Source organism: Giraffa tippelskirchi, chromosome 10 (assembly GCF_054371585.1).
Source record: "Giraffa tippelskirchi isolate mGirTip1 chromosome 10, T2T-mGirTip1v1.2.pri, whole genome shotgun sequence".
Taxonomy (NCBI): domain Eukaryota; kingdom Metazoa; phylum Chordata; class Mammalia; order Artiodactyla; family Giraffidae; genus Giraffa; species Giraffa tippelskirchi.
This window is the reverse complement of record NC_137284.1, coordinates 21,383,829-21,405,547: the sequence shown is the minus strand read 5'-3', so window position 1 is coordinate 21,405,547 and position 21,719 is coordinate 21,383,829. Positions and strand designations below refer to the sequence as shown.

Below are 21,719 nucleotides of genomic sequence, written 5' to 3'. Positions count from 1 at the left end.
TTATCCTTCTTATTGCAAGTTGATAGATAAAAACAACCCTAGTGATATGTTTTCAGTCTAGTGCTATGTAATTCACTATTTGGAGACCATTCATCCTTTCCCAGTGGAAAAATAATTTCGAAATGATAATGAAAAGAGATAATATATTCACTATTTAACGTTATTACTATTCAAGAAAAAGAGATGACATGTATTTTGAAAACAGTGAAAAAATATATAAAAATGGAAATAAATTATACAAATAGGACTCAAATTTCTTTAAGATACTAGGTAAAAAAGATAATAAAAAGATGGTAAGAAGATTGTCATTAAAATTAAACACTCAATACCAGTGTCCTGTAACTCATGCACACAGACAGTTCTAATTAAAACTGTCTCGTACTCAGGGTTTTTCTCAGAGCAAGTTTAACGTCTTTGTTCCTCAAGCTGTAGATTAATGGGTTCATCATAGGAACCATATTTGTGTAAAAGATGGAAGAGATTTTCCCCTCATCCATAGACACAGCTGAAGGTGGTTTGAGATACATAAATGCCCCTGATCCAAAGAAGAGAGAAACAGCAATGATGTGTGAACTGCAGGTGCTGAAGGCTTTGGACCTGCCCTCTGTGGAGCTGATGTGGAGGATGTTGGTGAGGATGCGACCATAAGAGACAAAGATGGTGAGACTGGGCACAAAGATATTGATGCCCACTACAATGAACACTTCCAGCTCACTGACATAGGTACTTGTACAGGAGAGCTCAAGCAGAGGGAGGATGTCACAGAGATAATGGTTGATGGTGTTTGCATCACAGAAGGTCAGTCTCAGCATGCATCCAGTGTGAGCCATGGCACCAGAAAATGCCATCAAGTAGGAACCAAGCATAAGGCTGGAACACACTTTAGGGGACATGGCAGTATTATATAATAGTGGGTTACAGATGGCCACATAGCGGTCATAGGCCATTGATGTAAGCACATAGATTTCAGAAATGATAAAAAAACTGAAAAAGTAGAGCTGGGTCATGCACCCCATGTAAGAAATAATATTCTTCTTTGATATGAAGTTAATCAGCATTTTGGGTGTAAATATAGAAGAATAACAGAGGTCTATGAAAGACAAGTTAAAAAGGAAAAAGTACATGGGGGTGTGTAGGTGTGAATTCAGTGCAATTAGGGTTATCAATCCCAAATTTCCTAGCACAGTGACCATGTACATTCCTAGGAACAGGAAGAATAGAGGGAGTTGGAGATCTGGCTGGTTGGTTAATCCCAATAGAATGAATTTGGTCACAAAAGAGCCATTTCCAGGAGCCATTCTTCTCTAAGGTGACCTGTGAGCACAGAAGAAAATGGTTACATAGACAACAATGACTCAATTTTTGCACAGTATCTCCTCTCACAAGTGTGGTGCTTGGACTGGGAATATCTGAGAGTAACCCATCTTAGATTCATGAAATTGTCTTACCTACTCTCTCATGGAACTGTGTTACCATTATCATGAAACTGAGTGACAGGGAATTTCACTTTTTGGGGTCTTTATAAACTAAGTAGGAAAGAGTATCAGAAATTAGCCTACAGAAGGAAGGAAACCACTGCCCTGTGCAGACTTGACTGCTTGGGAAAAAACAAAGAGTGGATAAAGGAGAGTTATGGACCAGGATCGACTCATTCTTCCCACATCTCAACATTTCTCCTTTCACTTGAAGTCTCCCCTCACCAGTAAGACTACAGGCAGAGACTCTAGTGATTAAGTGCTGCTCTTTAAAGCGGATTAGACCTGGTGGGGTGAGAACAAAAAAAATTGCTTCTTAACTAAAACTACATGATCAGAGACTACAAGAGGTTAACTCTCTGCCCCACATCACAGAGTAAAAATGTAACTGTAGATGAGTGAGACTTCCATCCATGGAGAGGGAACTTACTGACTGATCTAATGCATCCTTTTAGGCCTCTAGTGTCTCTGAGCATTCACTGATCCCTGCTTTGAATAGACACTTTTCTAAGTTCTATGTGAGTCTCAGGGTGCTAAACTGGGAAATAAATTGCCATGTCTTAGATCCTTGGACTTCCATTTCAAACAAGAAGGACATGAATAAATGGAATTCAGAAACTCACCTTCCTTTCTCCAGAAAACCCCAGGGCTTTCTTAGCATTGGTTTTACCTTCTGGTCTTAGTAGGGCAATTTCAGGTTCTGAAGCTTTGGTTCCTTTGATTCTAAGAGAATGCAGCCCACATGTATTTTCTGATTTGACTTCAAAATCTTTTAGAAATATAGGTCATAATTTCTGTTTATGGCTTTCAGTCCACTCAAGCAGCAGAGAAAAATAAACATTCTTCTTGATTATTATTTTTGCCACTTGCTAAGTGACAGAAGATTTAATGTGAGTGTAATGGTATAATGCACTCAGTTATAAATGTGGCAGAAGCTTGTTCAGTCTCTACCACAGGGAAACAGTCTATGTATAATAGGGACCGGGGGGATTGCATTTGCATCCTGTACCTTAATCTGTCCTTAGTCCCTTAGAGATTCAATAGTTTACTCAAGTTTTCCCTTCACTTAGGGATTTTCCATGCCTCAAAGAAGAGCCAAAACTGTCATTTTCTGTTCATTTAGATTAGAGAAATGAAGAGGAAGCCCTAGTCTCTTTTTTTCCTACAAAAACAACTGATGCAAATACAATTTATGTAGCAAATACGTAAGAAATTCAGAAACTTGTTAAGAGAGTCTTTTACCCAGTTTATACATGAAGCCAGACATATTTAAGCTTGGCATAAGAGCAATTCTGGACAATATGATTCAGAAATGAGTTCTAGAAAATCAGTGCTGGTACTATGTTTAGTTGCTTAGTCTTGTCCAACTCTGTGTGGCCCCATGGACTGTGACCCACCAGGTTCCTCTGTCCTTGGGGATTCTCCAGGCAAGGATACTGAAGTGGGTTGCCATGCACTCCTCCAGGGGATCTTCCCAGCCCAGGGATCGAACCCATGTGTCCCGCATTGCAGATGGATTCTTTACCATCTGCACCACAAGGGAAGCCCAAGAATATGGAGTGGGTTGCTTATCCCTCCTCCAGGGGATCTTTCTGACCCAAGAATTGAACTGGGGTCTTCTGCATTCCAGGTGGATTCTTTACCAGATGAGGTCCAGGGAATCCCAATTAACTGGCCTGTCAATGACTCACTTATAGGAAAAATGTTCCCTCTGAGATTTTCTAATCCATAAATTCTCTACACAGTCTAGAAAACAAATCTTATTAAAGGAGAAAAGGAACATTAGGTCATCAGGAGAAAGCTTTCTCATAATTTTAACAGTTCTAAAATAACAATTTTCTTCTATATCAGAACTAGAATAGAGCAAAAAACTCAGGTTTGTGAGTACCTTCACCATTTTTGGTTTATGCACCAGAAGTTGAGTTTGTAGTGAGACTGTATCTCAGCCTGTTCTATCCACCTCAGTGTGATCTTTTTCTCACATTACAATGTGAAGAAGGTGCTCAGCTAGTTTTCAGATCTTTTTCAGAGATGACTGCTTTATATGTAGCTGTAGATTCACTGCATTCATGGGAGGAGGTGAGCTCGGGATCCTCCTATGTCACCATCTTGAACCACATTCCCTAAAACTAGGCTTCCCTGATAGCTTAGTTGGTAAAGAATCTGCCTGCAATGCAGGAGACCCTGGTTCAATTTCTGGGTCAGGAATATCCACTGGAGAAAGAATAGGCTACCCACTCCAGTATTCTTGGGCTTCCCTGGTGACTCAACTGGTAAAGAATTTGCCTGCAATGCCGGAGATCTGGGATCGATCCCTGGGTGGGGAAGATCCACTGGAGAAGGGAAAGACTACCCACTCTAGCATTCTGACCTGGAGAATTCCATGGACTGTATAGTCCATGGGTCCACAACGAGTCAGACACGACTGAGTGACTTTCACTTTCACTAAACATATACAGTCAATTTTATCTCAATAAAACTGTAAAAATATGAAAAAGTTACTATTTAACTAAATAAGAAGATATTTTATTTTTAAATGACAGAAAATGTATGGCCATTTAACTTCTCTGGTAGTACAGTAGTAAAGAATCCACCTGCCAATGCAGGGGACACGGGTCCAATTCCTGGTAAGGGAAGATGCCACATGTCCTGGGACAACTAATCCCGTTCGCCACAACTACTAAGCCCTTGGGCCACAACTACTGAAGCCCATGCTCTAGAGTCCAAGTGCAACAACTACCGAGCTCACAAGCCGCAACTTGAGAGCAACCCCCACTCATCAGAACTAGAGATAGCCTGAGCACATGTTTGACACAACTTAAGTATGGGAATCTATCTCTTAAGTTGTAAATTTTATGAAATCTAAATGGAGATCAAGTGTTTTTAATTAAAAAGGTTATTATCACGTTGATCTGGGCTGTTCTGAGAACGTTTTGAAGGTTAATACAATAAAAGGTAAAAGTACCTTAATTTTTATATTGGTTGCATGTTGAAGTGATAATATTTTGGAGCTATTGAGTTACAGGAAACATGATTATAATTAATGTCACCTCTTTCTCTTTTACATATTTATTTATTTATTTATTTTTGTTTTCTTTATTTTTTTAATAAATTTATTTATTTTAGTTGGGGGCTAATTACTTTACAATATTGTAGTGGTTTTTGCCATACATTGACATGAATCAGCCATGGGTTTACATGTGTTCCCCATCCTGAACCCCCCTCCCACCTCCCTCCCCATCCCATCCTTCTGGGTCATCCCATTGCCCCAGCCCTGAGCATTTGTCTCATGCATTGAACCTGGAATGGTGTTCTGTTTCACCTATGATAATATACATGTTTCAATGCTATTCTCCCAGAACGTCCCACCCTCACCTTTGCCCTCAGAGTCCATAAGACTGTTCTATGCATCTGTGTCTCTTATTCTGTCTGACATATAGGGTTATCGTTACCATCTTTCAAATTCCATATATATGCTTTAGTATACTGTATTGGTGTTTTTCTTTCTGGCTTACTTCACTCTGTATAATGGGCTCCAGTTTCATCCATCTCAATAGAACCGATTCAAATGTATTTTTTTTTAATGGCTGAGTAATATTCCATTGTGTATATGTACCACAGCTTCCTTATCCATTCGTCTGCTGATGGACATCTAGGTTGCTTCCATGTCCTGGCTATTGTAAACAGTGCTGCGATGAACATTGGGGTACACGCGTCTCTTTCAATTCTGGTTTCTTCGGTGTGTGTGCCCAGCAGTGGGATTGCTGGTTCATATGGCAGTTCTATTTCCAGTTTTTTGAGGAATCTCCACACTGTTCTCCATAGTGGCTGTACTAGTTTGCATTCCCACCAACAGTGTAAGAGGGTTCCCTTTTCTCCACACCCTCTCCAGCATTTATTGCTTGTAGACTTTTGGATAGCAGCCATTCTGACTGGTGTGAAATGGTACCTCATTGTGGTTTTGATTTGCATTTCTCTAATAATGAGTGATGTTGAGCATCTTTTCATGTGTTTGTTAGCCATCTGTATGCCTTCTTTGGAGAAATGTCTGTATTATTGAGGAAAAATGGGAGAATGAAAATTAGGAATAACCAGCTATCTTCTGCACTCTTTCAATATTTACATTTGGTCCTAAACAACTGTATGTTTTCCATCTAGAGTCAACATTTGAATTTAACAGTGCATCTGAGGAGGATGGCAACATGAAACTGGTTAAAATAAAATGTGTAGGGCATAAATAAAATATACTACTATTTTCATAACTGCTAGTATCTACTACAAAGCTCTTAAATTGTTTTAGGTAGTATCTGTAAGATCTCAACATTGCTGGGTTCATCCCTGTGACCCCAACATGCTGCTTTTCCATCCTCAAATGACTTCTTGACTCCATTCTCCTTTTTCAGTCTCACACACCTTTCAAAACCAAATACCAGTATTTAATTCTCCATTTCTGATCACTCTATTTTCAGGTACACTTTCAGTTCCTCACGGATACTAAAATAATACAAGTATTTTTGTTTTCTGAGTACATCACAATATTTAAGCACAATTAGTATTATACATGAAAAGAAAAAGCTTTCACATCTTACCTATAAAGTTTGTTTCCCTCGATTTTCTCATTTTCACCAAGTGGGAAATTACTTTATTGATAGGTTGACATCAAATTCACTGGAGCTCTAACAAAATCTGTCTGTCACATCTTTGTTTACAATACAGAATACAACAAGAGCACTGAATCCCAGCTACATGACACTGTTAAACACATGAGAGCCAAAGGGGGAAAAGCAAAACTCTAATTGCTTCTTTTCCCAAGAGATGACACTTGTGGGATACGAACCTAGTGGAAGTTCACTCTCATTTTTCCTAATTAGACTCTAAGAATCAATATGCACAGTATAAAATTATCATTCACATCAGTCAATCTTTACCGAGAGCCATTACTTTCATCAGAGGTCAGGACCAGTGACATATCATTACCATGGAGGCTATTGGGCTATGACACCTCAACACCTAAGAGCCCTGCAAGGTTAGTATTCGGAACTATCCACCAGCAACATCAGATTTTCTTTTTCCCTTCAGAGAAATTGGGGAGAAACACATAACTCTGAAATTTCAGGGAATAAGGAATGTGTGTCTGAATCCCAGTCCTGACTTTTATGATTTTAGATCTTCAGCTGTGGCTCTGTGCTAAATCACTTCAGTTGTATCCAACTCTTTGTGACCCCATGGACTGTAGCCCACCAGGCTCCTCTGCCCATGGGATTCTCCAGACAAGAATATTGGAGTGGTTGCCATGCCCTGCTCTAGGGGATCTTCCCAACCCAGGGATAGAATCTGCGTCTCTTACATCTACTTGCATTGGAAGGCAGGTTCTTTACCACTAGCACCACCTGGGAAGCCCTCTGTAGCTGCCTCCAAGTGCAATTACAGATGCAGAGGGTTTTTCTTTCTTTCTTTTTTTAATAGCTATCTGTCCTCACTCTAATATTTACACTACATTATGAGCAAATAGAGGATGAGATGGTTGAATGGCATCACTGATTCAGTGGACATGAGTTTGAGCAACTCTGGAAGATGGTGAAGGACGGGGAAGCCTAGCATGCTACATCCATGGGCTGTACAAGCTTAGCATGTACAGTCCATGCTACAGTCCTTGCAAAGAATCAGACATGACCGAGCGACTGAACAACAACAAATGAGCAAAGTCTACCTTAGGAGAAAGGACACTTTGCTGTCCCTGGCTGAATAAAAATGTGTCCAACACTTCCTTCTTTACTCACTTTGACAGAGATAGTGTGAGAAGTTTTGTTCACTCATGTGGAGTCTATATTAACATATAGATAAGCATCTTTCAAGTGATTTTTATTAAAAGCTCATGTTTACTGATACTTGCTGTATGTAAGGCACCATGCCAAACACTGTATTGAGTAAACACTCTAGTGCTGAAGAAAAACCAGTAAATAAGCCATAATAATTGATGCAGATTTATTTATGTACTAAATATAATATAAAAAATATATTCATGGGCACGTAGAAAATTTTCTTATTAACTGGGGCTTCCACAGTTAAGTCCTTAACTAAAGGGTCTTTAAAACCAAATACATTTTATAAGATTAAGGGCATAGAGTGAGACTAGCTAAAGGAATTTGATGAGTCAAAAGTGAGAGCCTATTATGTTCTTTTGTGAAATAATTAAAACTTGTGATACCTGTTGGAACATCAAAAAGAAAACTTTTCTTGTCAAATGATACGAATCTTAGAATGACAAATAATTTGGCTTGACTTTATTTGGAGACCATGGAAAATATTCGTAATTTAAGAAGTTAATATTCAGTAAAAAATTTCAAATCTCTATATTACTATATGTATTAATGTAGAAGAGAGCAACAAGAAGATGTGCTAAGGATAAGAAAACTTAAAACTCTGGACATGATTAAAGAATAAAAATACTGGTCAAATAAAGCATATTATAAGGAGAAGCTGAGTAGGTTAACAGTAAAACAACATTGACATTTTCTTACCAAGAGCAGGGACTGAGCTAAGCTCCTTGTGAGAATCATTTTACTTAATCTTCACATGAAACAGATTTTTGCTTTTTCAGCGTTGGAGAGCAGACCTGATTATCTCAAGGTCTTGTGGTTAAGTATGGAGTTCAGAGATGCTTCAATCCACTAATTCTAACTTGCTATCAGGGCTTATGTGTGAGTGTTTAGTCACTAAGTCACATCCAACTCTTTGTGACCTCATAGACTATAGCCCACCAGATTCCTCTGTCCATGGGATTCTCCAGGCAAGAATATTGGAGTGGGTTGCCATTTCCTCCTCCGGGGGATCTTCCCAACACAGGGATCAAACCTGAGTCTCCTCTGTCTCTTGCATTGCAGGCAGAATTTTTAAGAATTATAAAATCATGAAATAGTGAAATTGAGATATTAAAGATTATTTAATCCAAGCATCAGGTGCTTACTGTTATTAATAATGCTTGCTAAGTAACTAGTTATTTAGGATGAAATCAACATTTTGACTGAAAGATCTGGGTATTTTGATGGAGTGTTTGTTTTGTTGTGAAACCAAATATTTCTCCAATAGTTCTAAGCAGTTATTTTTACTTCACTCTATTGGTGACATATAAAATGAGCCCAATAACTCTTAAACAAACCAATATGTTGAACTATAGCTTTCAGGTGTCACATGGGTTTTTATTTTGCTAGAAAAGCATCCTTAGTTATTCTAACCATTCTAATATGGCAGAGTTTAGATCATTTTACTAGTTTACTAGTTTTCCAGTTTTTCTCTATCACAAAGTATTGCATCTTGAATGAACACATTAATCCAACTATTGCTTGAGTTTCAACTCAGACTATGAATTTCCATTTTCTAGAATCTACTCATTACCTATACAAACATAAACTAAAAGTGAGTTGGTCTTTAAACAAAGAACACATCCCACAGTTGACAAATACTGAGTTTAAATTAAAATTTCTAATTGTATTTTGCATGTGCTCTCCTAATCCACGTTTCTATCATCTTTGAATTCCATAGAGTGCATCTGCAAAATACAAGATTATATTAATAAAAAAGACCAGAATAAACAGGACCTAGTATTTGTGTTCAAAAATGCTTCTCATATTTGAGGGGGGGGGGATTATAGTTTTCTCATCTCTTCCATCAACCATGAAGTGCAAATTCCATGAACTAAACTTTGTACACTGATCCCCTGGTCACAGTGGCGGAATACATGAATTATATTGAGGTCATTATATTCTGACTCCCAATTATCAAAATTAGAATAAAGGAGGAAGGTCCTTGAGTCTGGAAAACCTATTGAGGTATAAGGATGATGTCTGCCATGCAGTTATGTTTCTGCCCCCTAGGGTCATAGTCCAGGGAGAAGGAAGTTGAGACATTAAAGAAGCAGATCTCAAGTGAAATGATACAGATAGTTGCCCAGTCCTTCAGATATTTTGAGTTATGATTCTAGTACAGAAAATATCTGAAATGAATACAATTACTTTTCATATTTATGAACTATATGTTAATTTACTAGAGAAAGCACACACTACTCACATATTCTGAGTGAAAAAAAATACTATGCCATTTTCAGTTCAGTTCAGTCACTCAGTCCTGTCCAACTCTTTGCGACCCCATGAACCGCAGCACGCCAGACCTCCCTGTCCATCACCAACTCCTGGAGTCCACCCAAACCCATGTCCATCGAGTCGATGATGTATGCCATTTTACATGAATATTATTAATACATACATAAAGAATATAGAAAGAAAGAAAAAGTCCTCAGAAGTAGCAGTAGTAATGTTCACTCTGATTTTAAAAATCTAGAAATTGGTATTTTCTCTTAAAATGTTATGAAGTATCTTAATTATAAAATAATTAATTTTAATTTTATTTTCTTCTCTGGTTCAACTAGCATCATTGTCTCAGAGAAGCCGGAGAGACTCAGGAGATCACTACATTATGAGTTTCCTTTGATGAGAGATCGAACAATGACTTCCCCAGAATTACTCTCCCCAACACCCACTCACACGTACACACGTGCACACAGACACACACATGCACACACAGGCATAAAATATTCTCATTTTCTCTTTAAACACAGAAGGGACTGAGAAGAAAATGTACCCTGGAAATCACTCCTCAGTGACTGAGTTTATCCTCGCTGGGCTCACAGAACAGCCACAACTCCAGCTACCACTTTTCTTCCTCTTCCTAGGAATCTATGTGGTCACGGTGGTGGGGAACCTGGGCATGATCATACTGATTGGGCTCAGTTCTCACCTGCACACCCCCATGTACTATTTCCTCACCAAATTGTCCTTTATTGATCTCTGTCAGTCGACTGTCATTACCCCCAAAATGCTGGTGAACTTTGTGACAGAGAAGAATATTATCTCCTATCCTGAATGCATGGCTCAACTTTATTTCTTCATCATTTTTGCTATTGCAGAAAGTCACACATTGGCTGTGATGGCATATGACCGCTATGTTGCCATCTGCAACCCCTTGCTTTACAACATCACCATGTCTTATCAAATCTGCTTCTGCCTCACAGTGGGAGTTTATATTTTGGGCATCACTGGATCCACAATCCATACAGGATTTATGTTGAGACTCTTTTTCTGCAAGACCAATATCGTTAACCATTATTTCTGTGATCTCTTTCCACTCTTGGAGCTATCCTGTTCCAGCATCTATGTCAATGAATTATTGGTTATAGTCTTGAGTGCATTTAACATTTTGACTCCTGCTGTAGTTATTCTTGCTTCCTACATCTTCATCATTTCCAGCATCCTCCAAATTCACTCCATGGAGGGCAGGTCCAAAGCCTTCAGCACCTGCAGCTCTCACATCTCTGCTGTTGCTATTTTCTGTGGATCTGCTGCATTCATGTACCTACAGCCTTCATCAGTCAGCTCCATGGACCAAGGGAAAGTGTCCTCTGTGTTTTATACCATCATTGTGCCCATGCTAAACCCCTTGATCTATAGCCTACGGAATAGGGATGTCAAATTTGCCCTGAAAAAAAAATTCTAGACTGTGAAAAACATATATGAACAAAGTCAATATTATGATGGCATATCAGTCATTTGGACTGCCAAGGAATTCCCCAATTCTTAATTATCTACAATATATTTAATAGAGAAACCTCTAACCTTAATTGATCCTTTCATAATAGGTGTTAGTAACTTGTTTTCCAACAAATATATTATTCAGACTCTGAGAGGTGGATTCTTTGGAGATTAGGTCAGAACTAATAAATAATAGAGAAGACTATTTGAAATTAATAAAAATTCCAAGATGTTGCAACTAATATTCTCTATTCTGAATCCATTAGGAGACCCATTCAAATTTGTATGTCTCTCTGTTGTTGTTCAGTCACTCAGTCATGTCTGACTGTTTGTGACCACATGAACTCAGCATGTCAGGATTCTCTGTCCTCTATCTCCCAGAGTTTGCTCAAACACATGTCCATTGAATTGGTGATGCCATCTAACCATCTCATCCTCTGTTGTCTCCTTCTTTTGCTGTCTTGAATCTGTCCCAGCATCATGGTCTTTTCCAATGAGTTGGCTCTTCACATTAGGTGGCCAAAGTATGTCTCTCTGATTTTACTCCAGTTTTACTTTCATATTGTGTTTCATTATGATAGATATTAGACCTCCTTAATATGAAGTTTCAAATTTCATGAGGTCAGTAACTGTGATTTTGTAATTTTTATATTCTAGTTTAAATCTCATTGAGTGGTAAAATGCTTTCTAAAATCAACATCCAGAAAACTAAGATTTTGGCATCTGGTGCCATCACTTCATGGAAAATAGATGGGGAGAAGAGGAAACAGTGACAGATTTTATTTGCTTGGGCTCCAAAATCCCTTTGGACAGTGACTGCAGCCACAAAATTAAAAGATGCTTGCTCCTAGGAAAAAAAGCCATGACAAACCTAGACAGCATATTAAAAAGCAGAGACGTCACTTTGCCAACAAAGGTCCGCATAGCCAAAGTTTTGTTTCTTCCAGTAGTCATGTATGGATGTGAGAGTTGGACCTCAAGAAGGCTGAGTGATGAAAAATATATTCTCTCAAATTGTGATGCTGGAGAATGCTCTTGAGAGTCCATTGGACAACAAAGATCAAAATGGTCAATCCTAAAGGAAATCAACCCTGAATATTCATTGGAAGGACTGACGCTGAAGCTGAAACTCCAATACTTTGGCCACTTGATGTGAAGAGCCAACTCATCGGAAAAGACCCTGATGTGGGGAAAGACTGAGGGAAAGAGGAGAAGGGAGCAGCAGAGGATGAGATCGTTAGATAGTATCACTGACTCAATGGACATTTGTTTGAGCAAACTCCAGGAGATAGTGCAGGACAAGGAAGCATGTTGTGCTACAGTCCATCGGGTCACAAAGAGTAGGACACCACTTAAGGACGTAACAACAGCAGACCTCACTGAGTGGTAAAATTCTTTAAGTAATTTTTGCTAAATAATAGAGGAGAAAAAGAAGGAAGAGGATGGAAAAGAGGATGAAAATGAAGAAAGAGAAGAACGAAAGTGTTCGCCTGCACCCCACAGGCCTACAAGGCCTGCTCTTTCCCACCTTTAGACCAAAGAAAGAGCTCAAAGACAACAATAAATACATCAATAGTTCAATGGATCATACACTTCTGAAGCAAGATGCTGAAAGGACACCCCACCATGTGTGGCTCATGGGTGGGCTGGACTTGGTGGTTCTCTTTGCTCTTGGGAGAGAGAACTGTGCAGGGCAAGGAAGAGATTACCAGTTATAGGGAAATTGACCTCAGATAACCTCATTAGTTACCTGAGAAACCAGCAGAGGGACATATCTCTCAATACCCCTAGGGAAAAACAAAGCAAACAAATAAACAAAACTAATAGCTGGGGCCTGGGGCAAGAACACAGGAAGATCAGTCATGTGCGTAAGGAGTAAGTGTGGTCAGGCAGGGGATGTACAGAGAGCTAGAAAACAACCATCTTAAGTGGCTGATGATACAGAAGGAAAAGAAATGAGAAGATAAAAGAAAACAAAAAAGAAATTTCATATTTCTCTACCTGAAACAGGCCACCGCATGGCTTACATTTTGCCTCTTTTTCAATATTTTATGAGAAAACCTGTAAGATTGGTGTTGTTAATTTCTTAAATGCAAAGAGCAGTGAAAACATTTGGAAAGGTACTGCAGCTTGTATTATGAACCACCATACAAATAATTTTTTATAGGTTCTTCATGGGTGCATGCTAACTTGCTTCTGTCATGCTGGACTCTGCCACCCTTTAAACTGTAGCCTGCCAGGCTTCTCTGTTCATGGGATTCTACAAGCAAGAATACTGAATTGGGTTGCCATGCCCTCCTCCAGGGATCTTTCCAACAGAGGGATCAAACCTGTGTCTCTTATGTCTCCTTCATTGACAGGAGGATTCTTTACCATTAGTGCCACCTTATTGCTGTTGCTCAGTTGCTAAGTTGTCAGAAGACCTTTTGCAACCCCATGGACTACAGTATGTCAGGCTTCCCTGTCCTTCACTATCTCCCAGAGTTTGCTCAAACTTATGCCATCCAATCATCTAATCCTTTGTTGCCCTCTTTCCATGTGCTACCTGGGAAGCCCCAAATCTACCTTTAAAAAGAATGTGTGTCATTTAATGTTGCTACATGCTATGAAAATATACATATATTCAAATATATAAATCTTGTTCAGATCTTCCTTATCCTTGCTGATTTTTATTATATTTTTCTGTCTTATAATCAACATTATTGATTTATTTCATTCTATTTTTACTATAATGAGATTTTATCAAGGCTATGTCAAGATACAGTTTTATCAAGATTACATCAAGAATGTATATACCCATTCTAAGAATAAAGTCCTCCTACCAAGAGTTTTGACAATTGCATACACTGTGCACTGGTGAACCAAGCACCTCAGTAATGATATGAAATATTTTTATCATTGTAAAAGGCTCTCTCGTGGTCTTTCCCTGATATTCTCCCTTGCCCCACTTCAGTCTGGAAATGACCTCATTTCTACCTCTGTAGATTAGTTCTACTTTTCTAGATTTCTAGAATCTCATATAAATGGAATTGTATAGTAGGTACTCTTTTATGTTTGGCTCATTTTAGACAACATGCAATTTTAAAGATTAATCCATGTTAATGTGTATATCTGTGATTTACTACTTTTTATTAATAAATTGTATTACACCCTGTCATACAAGTACATACCACAATTCATTTACCTATTCATTAGTTAAATATTTGGGTTGTTTCCAGCGGGTTCTTAGTACCAAATCTTCCATGCTCATTTTTGTACAAGTCTTGGTGTATATATATGTGTACATTTCTCTCGGGTAAAATACCGAGAAGTAGAGGTGTTAGGTTATAATATAAGTGTATACATGACTTTCTAAAATGGCTGTATAGCTTTCCAAAGTGGTAGCTCTATATCCTCTCTAGTTGTTTCATGTTGCCTCAAAGCTTTGCAATTGTAGGTTTTTGTTTGTCTATTATTTACTTATTTATTTAATGCTAATTCAGTATAAACATCTATTTCTGTTTTATTGACTATGCCAAAGCCTTTGACTGTGTGGATCACAATAAACTGTGGAAAAATTATGAAAGAGATGGGAATACTAGACCATCTGACCTGTCTCTTGAGAAACCTGTATGCAGGTCAGGAAGCAACAGTTAGAACTGGACATGGAACAACAGACTGGTTCCAAATAGGAAAAGGAGTACGTCAAGGCTGTATATTGTCACCCTGCTTATTTAACTTATATGCAGAGTACATCATGAGAAACACTGAGCTGGAAGAAACACAAGCTGGAATCAAGATTGCCGGGAGAAATATCAATAACCTCAGATATGCAGATGACACCACCCTTATGGCAGAATGTGAAGAAGAACTAGAGCCTCTTGATGAAAGTGAAAGAGGAGAGTGAAAAAGTTGGCTTAAAGCTCAACGTTCAGAAAACTAAGATCATGGCATCTGGTCCCATCACTTCATGGGAAATAGATGGGGAAACAGTGGAAACAGTGTCAGACTTTGTTTTTTTGGGCTGCAGAATCACTGCTGATGGGGACTGCAGCCATGAAATTAAAAGACTCTTACTCCTTGGAAGGAAGGTTATGGCCAACCTAGATAGCATATTAAAAAGCAGAGACATTACTTTGCCAACAAAAGTCCATCTAGTCAAGGCTATGGTTTTTCCAGTGGTCATGTATGGATGTGAGAGTTGGACGGTGAAGAAAGCTGAGCGCCGAAGAATTGATGCTTTTGAACTGTTGTGTTGGAGAAGACTCTTGAGAGTCCCTTGGACTGCAAGGAGATCCAATCAATCCATCCTAAAGGCGATCAATCCTGGGTGTTCATTGGAAGGTCTGATGTTGAAGCTGAAACTCCAATACTTTGGCCACCTCATGCGAAGAGTTGACTCATTGGAAAAGACCCTAATGCTGGGTAGGATTGGGGGCAGGAGGAGAAGGGGACGACAGAGGATGAGATGGTTGAATGGCATCACCGACTCGATGGACATGGGTTTGGGTGGGCTCCGGGAATTGGTGATGGACAGAGAGGCCTGGCGTGCTGCAGTTCACGGGGTCGCAAAGAGTCGGACACGACTGAGCGACTGAACTGAACTGAACTGAGACATTTCAGATTTCCTGTTTCTTCTTTTCTTATTTTTAATCAAGTGAAATTGTCTTATTTTTAATCAAGTGAATTTCTTTTTAAATTTTACTTTGAAGCATGTAATGATAAAATAATCTATTTACTAACAGAATAGGGTACTGCATATATGATTCTGTATCCCCTAATTTTATGACTTTTTTAATGTCATAAAACAACATCTTTTACTTCATTTTAAAACAACATCTCTTAGTGAGATGAAAGTTTTAAACATTACAATTGTTGTTTGTATTGTGAGGTCCGTAATTACCACTTACTTTCTAATTAATTGCATATTGTAACAACAGTAACAAAGACAATTATTATTATTGCTACTATTTTTCAGGGTGCTGTATGCTGTGCTTAGTTGCTCAGTAATGTCCAAGTCTTTGCAACCCTGTGGACTGTAGCCCATCGGATCCTCTGTCCATGGGGATTCTCCAGGCAAGAATACAGGAGATCTTCCTGAACCAGGGATCGAACCCAAGTCTCCTGCATTGCAGGCAGATTCTTTACCATCTAGACACCAGGGAAGCCCTTCAGGTGCTACACCTCTACTAATTAGATAGTGAGGTGACTTGTCCAAGTTTACCAGCAGTAAATGGTGGATCAGGAGATAAACAGAAGCAGTTGGACTTTAAGCATACTCACTTAATTGCTACTTATACTTCTTCCCTCAAGCAAAAGATCTCCAATTGGTGAATAGTGTGTCAATTCAGGTACCACATTTGCACAAGTCTTTTGAATAAAAATATTAATATAATTTTTATTTCCTAATAAATAAAACTATTTAGTAGTATAAAAACTAAAATAATTTTATAACACATATATCTCTATGTTGTTATTCAACATATTTTTTATAGTTATGGGGGGAATTATAAAATTATTAGTCATCATCCCTCCATTTTAGACTTGTTAGGAACTTCTGACAGGGTTATGGCAGTATCTAAAAGATGCTTTTAGTTAGCCCCAAGTTAAAATATCCAAGTACTTATGTTTTAGGAGTGTAGCATCATATATAAATATAGTTAGTATTATATACGAAAACAAAAATTTCAAATCTTACATATAAATTTTGTTTCCCTCAATTTTTATTTTCTCCTTGTGAAATATCACTTTGAAACATTATTTTAGTGCATGTCTTTATAATTTCATGAAATTTTGAACTTGTAATTAGTATGGCATGAAATTCACTGCTCTCTACCAAAATCTATCACATCCTTGTTTATGATAAATAACCTAACAAGAAAAACTAACCAGAGCTATATGACACTGTTCAACACTTGAGAGCCAATGGGTAAAGGGGAAATTCTAATCGTTTATTTTTCCAAGAGCCATAGTTGTGGGGTAAGATTCTAATGTGAGATAATTACCATTGTTTGTTCCTCATCAGATACTTAGCATCAGTACCCAGGTTATAAAATCACCATCTATCAACTAACTTTTGCAGAGGGCCATCAACTTCATCAGAGATTGACCAGTGACACAAAATTATTACCACAGATGCTTTTAGGCTATGACCCTCAACACTAAAGAGTCCTGCAAGGTTGGTACTCAGAACTATCCAGCGGCATCATCAGAATATTTTTACCTTCAGAGAAGTAGAACATTGAAACTGGAAGAGACGCAAAAGACTATTTAATCCAATCAGCCATCAAGTGCTTATGTCATTAACAATATATCTGCTAAGTAACTAGTTATTCAGGCTGAAAGCAACACCTTGACTAAGATCTAGTTACCTCTGAGAGTTGGAATACTCACTTCAGTTTGAACCCAAATATTTCTCCTGCAGCTTCAAGCAGTTAGTTTTACTTCAGTCTCTTAATGACATATAAAATGACACCAATATGTCTTAAGTAAAGCAATATTTTGAACCATGAGTTAACTGTTCTGTGCTGTATGAATTTTTGCTTCTCTCCAAATCTTCAGTTTTTTTCAGACATTCTAAAATGACAGGCTTCTAGGTCATTTTCTGAAATTGTCTAGTTTCTCTGTGACATTAAGTATTGTACCTCAAACTGAACATATTAATCCAACTACTGTTTGAGTTTTAAGTAAGAATATAAATTTCCATTTTCTAGAATCTGCTCATCTTTGCAAATGTAAACTAAACATACATTGATCTCTTAAAAAAATCACACAGCTGACCAATATTATCCAAAAATGCATTTAAACTAAAATTTCTAATTGTATTTTGCATGTACTCTCCTAACCTACATCTCTACCATCTTTGAATTCTATAGAGAGCACATGCACAATACATGGTTTCACACACACACACACACAAGGACCAGCAGACAATCTTCTGTTTGCCTTTAAAAACTGTTTTTTTTTTAATATTTTTTGAATATGGATACTTCTCTTACCTCTACCATAGGCCATGAAGTTCAAGTTGCATTGATCAGTCTGAGTATACTGCCACCTCGATCACAGTGATGGAATACCTGGCCTACGTTTAAGACATTGTATTCTAATCCCTGAGATTATCTAGGGCTTCCCAGATAGTGCTAGTGGTAAAGAACCAGCTTGCTAATGCAGGTAGACACAAGAGATGTGGGTTTGATCCCTGGGTTGGGAAGATCCCCTGCAGGAAGGCATGGCAACCCACTCCAGTATTCTTGCCTGGAGAATCCCATGGGCAGAGGAGCTTGGTGGGTTCTGGTCCATAGGGTTGCAAAAACACGACTGAAGCAACTTAGCATGCACACACACATGCACAAGATCATCTACATTAGAACAGGGGAGGATGGTTTCTGGAGTTGGAAAGCTATTGAGATATAAGCATGATGTCTGCTAAGAAGTTATGTTTCTGCCCTCTGGGGTCATGGTCCAGGGAGAAGGAAGCTGCCATATTAAACAGCAGCCCTCAGGTGGAATGATACTGGTAGTTGCCCTGTGCTTCAGATATTTTGAAGTGGGATTATAGTAAGGAAAGTAACTGAGACTAATGCAATTACTTTTCAAAGATTTATGACTCTTCTTTATTAATTATAGAAGACAGGCACTGCTATTACTCATTGTGAGTGAAATGAATGTTATACCATTTGACATGCATCTGTTAATATATACATACAGAATATGGAAGGAAAGAAAAAGTACTCAGAAATGGCAGTGTGTGCTTAGTGCTTAGTTGCTCAGTCATGTCTGACTTTTTGAGACCCTACGGACTGTAGCCGCCAAGCTCCTCAGTCCATGGGATTCTCTAGACCAGAATACTGTAGTGGATTGCCATTCCCTTCTCCAAGGGATCATCCTGACCCAGGGATTGAATCCATATCTTCTGCATTGTAGTCAGACTCATTTGAGCTATGATGGAAGCCCATTCCGATGATTTTAAAAATCCAGAAGTTGGGGTTGCCTCTGAGAAAGTTATGAAGTTCTTGAATTATAAAGTTTATATTTTCTTCGCTGATTCAACCAGGATCATTTTTTTTTTGTCCCAGAGAAGCAAGAGAGTCTCAAGAGATCCCTGCATTGTGAATCTCTTCTGTGGAGGGATCAAATAACGATTTCGCCAGAATTACTCTCCCCTATAACACACACACACACACGCACACGTACATGTGCACACACATGCATGCGCATATGCACACTAATGTATATTGATTTTCTTTTATAAACTTAGAACAGACTGAAAAAATAATGGACCCTGGAAATCACTCCTTGGTGACTGAGTTAATCCTTGCTGGGCTCACAAAACAGCCACAACTCCAGCTGCCACTTTTCTTCCTCTTCCTAGGAATATGTGGTCACAATGGTGGGGAACCTGAGCATGACCACACTGATTGGGCTCAATTCTCACCTGCACACTCCAATGTATTACTTCCTTATCAACCTGTCCTTTATTGATTTCTGTCATTCCACTGTCATAACCCCCATAATGCTGGTGAACATTGTGACAGAGAAGATTATCTCCTACACTGAATGCATGACTTCAGCTCTGTTTCTTTACCATTTTTATCATTGCAGTGGGTTACATGTTAGCTGCAACGGCATATGACAACTATGTTGCCCTCTGTAACCCCTTGGTTTAAAATGTCATCATGTCTTACCACAGCTGCTTCCACTTCACAGTGGGAGTTTATATTTTGGGCTTCATCAGGTCTATGATCCATACAGGCTTTATGTTGAGACACTTTTTCTGCAAGAACAAGGTTGTTAATCATTTCTGTGCTTTCTTTCCATTTTTGGAGCTATACTGTTCTAGCATCTACATCAACAAATTATTGGTTCTAGTCTTGAGTGCATTTAACATCTTAACACTTTCCTTAACCAGCCTGCTTCCTACGTCTTCATTCTCTCCAGCATCCTCCAAATCCCCTCCACCGACAGCAGGTCCAAAGCCTTCAGCACATGCACTTCTCATATTTCAGCTGTTGCTCTTTTCTCTGGATCTGCAACATTCACATACCTGCAGCCATCATCTGTGAGCTCCATGGATCAAGGAAAAGTGTCCTCTGTGTTTTATACCTGCATTGCACCCATGCTGAATCCTCTGATCTACAGTCTGCATAACAAGGATGTCAAAGTTGCCATGAAAAAATTTTGGAGATTGAAAAATGTGCATGAATTGAACCAACATCATGATGACATAGAAGTCATTTGGTTCCCTGAAATATAATATGTATTGGGTTTATTGAGTTGGGAAATTTAGTGACATATAAAAAATATATCCAAAATTCTACTTCAGGCCTCTTCTTCAGCATATATTAAATTTATTATATATAAAGTCAGAAACTGTGATTATGAATAATATTTTAAAAACACTTGAGAGTTAAAGGAGTCTTACTTTTATTTTCAATGATAACGTAAAGAAGAAAACATAGAGGAAGGAATGAAGATTTTGAAGATAATCCTAGTAATCTATGGTATTAATATTTTATGATATATTATGCACTATTTTCAGCACTTGAAATGGATAACTTTATTTATATTCACAGCCTTATATCAGGGTAAACCCTAGTCAAATTTAGTTTGATTATTTTCCCACGGTCCTAAACATTGCAAATGTAGAATCTAGAGTGTTTATTTCCGAGACCCATGATTTTTCTCAAGATGATTTTTGGCTCTATATAATTATTGGAGGTGGCACTAGTGGTAAAGAACCCATTTGCCAATACAGGAGACAAGTGTTCAATACCTGGGTTGGAAAGATTCCCAGAAGGAGGAAATGGCAACCCATTCCAGTATCGTTGCCTGAAAAAATCCCATAGACAGAGGAGCCTGTTTGGATACAATCCATGGGGTCACAAAGAATCAGATACAGTATGAGTATGCATGCACTAAGGCCTCCCTAGGAATTTTCGTCTACACTCAAGCAACCTCAGCTCCCTATAAGACTGTGTTGCTTTCCTCTAGATCTCCTAAATACTATTTTAATTTTTATTTCATCTGGTATCATAAAAATAATCAAAATATTTCTAACATACATAATCAAAACAATAAAAAAGGAGACTTACTATAGTCTCATATTAGAGACAAATTACTATATTTGATAGAAATTTCTTTTTTATAAAATCAGCCTCAACAGCCTGGACTTTTCTCAGCAATAATGCTGTAGCTACTTACAGAGCAACTGCTGATACACTAAGTTCTATCACTTGGACATGATTAGTGCTTTTTTGCTCCATAATTTACAAATAATTGCCATTTCATGTTGGTTTTGTCTTTGAAACATCTCTTCTCCCCCACTTGAATTATTGCTTTTCTGCTTCTGAATACTTGTCTTGTAACTATGAATTCACATATTTTAAACACTCAATTGTCTTTTGTCTTTTCCCGAATAAACCATCTTACTCATTAAGATCATGTTCTTTGGATAATGTGCTGTCTTATTGATCTGATATAAGAAGTTGTAGTGTTTATATCGGAGAAGGTAATGGCACCCCACTCCAGTACTCTTGCCTGGAAAATCCCATGGACGGAGGAGCCTGGTAGGCTACAGTCCATGGGGTCGCTAAGAGTCGGACATGACTGAGCGACTTCACTTTCACTTTTCCCTTTCATGCACTGGAGAAGGCAATGGCAACCCACTCCAGTATTCTTGCCT

General features: G+C 38.3%; 2 protein-coding genes and 1 pseudogene across 2 annotated transcripts; 2 read left to right on the top strand and 1 right to left on the bottom strand.

Moving 5' to 3' along the window:
* Window positions 1-365: 365 nt before the first annotated feature.
* On the bottom strand, window positions 366-1,298 carry LOC145522360 (olfactory receptor 8B8-like). Its single transcript, XM_081531123.1, has one exon. The coding sequence runs from the start codon at window positions 1,296-1,298 to the stop codon at window positions 366-368; it is 933 nt and encodes a 310-aa protein (XP_081387249.1).
* Window positions 1,299-10,106: 8,808 nt separating this feature from the next.
* LOC145523110 (olfactory receptor 8G3-like) lies at window positions 10,107-11,024 on the top strand. Its single transcript, XM_081532896.1, has one exon. The coding sequence runs from the start codon at window positions 10,107-10,109 to the stop codon at window positions 11,022-11,024; it is 918 nt and encodes a 305-aa protein (XP_081389022.1).
* An 8,288-nt stretch (window positions 11,025-19,312) lies between these two features.
* Window positions 19,313-20,291, top strand: LOC145522405 (olfactory receptor 8G3-like; annotated as a pseudogene).
* Window positions 20,292-21,719: the final 1,428 nt, after the last annotated feature.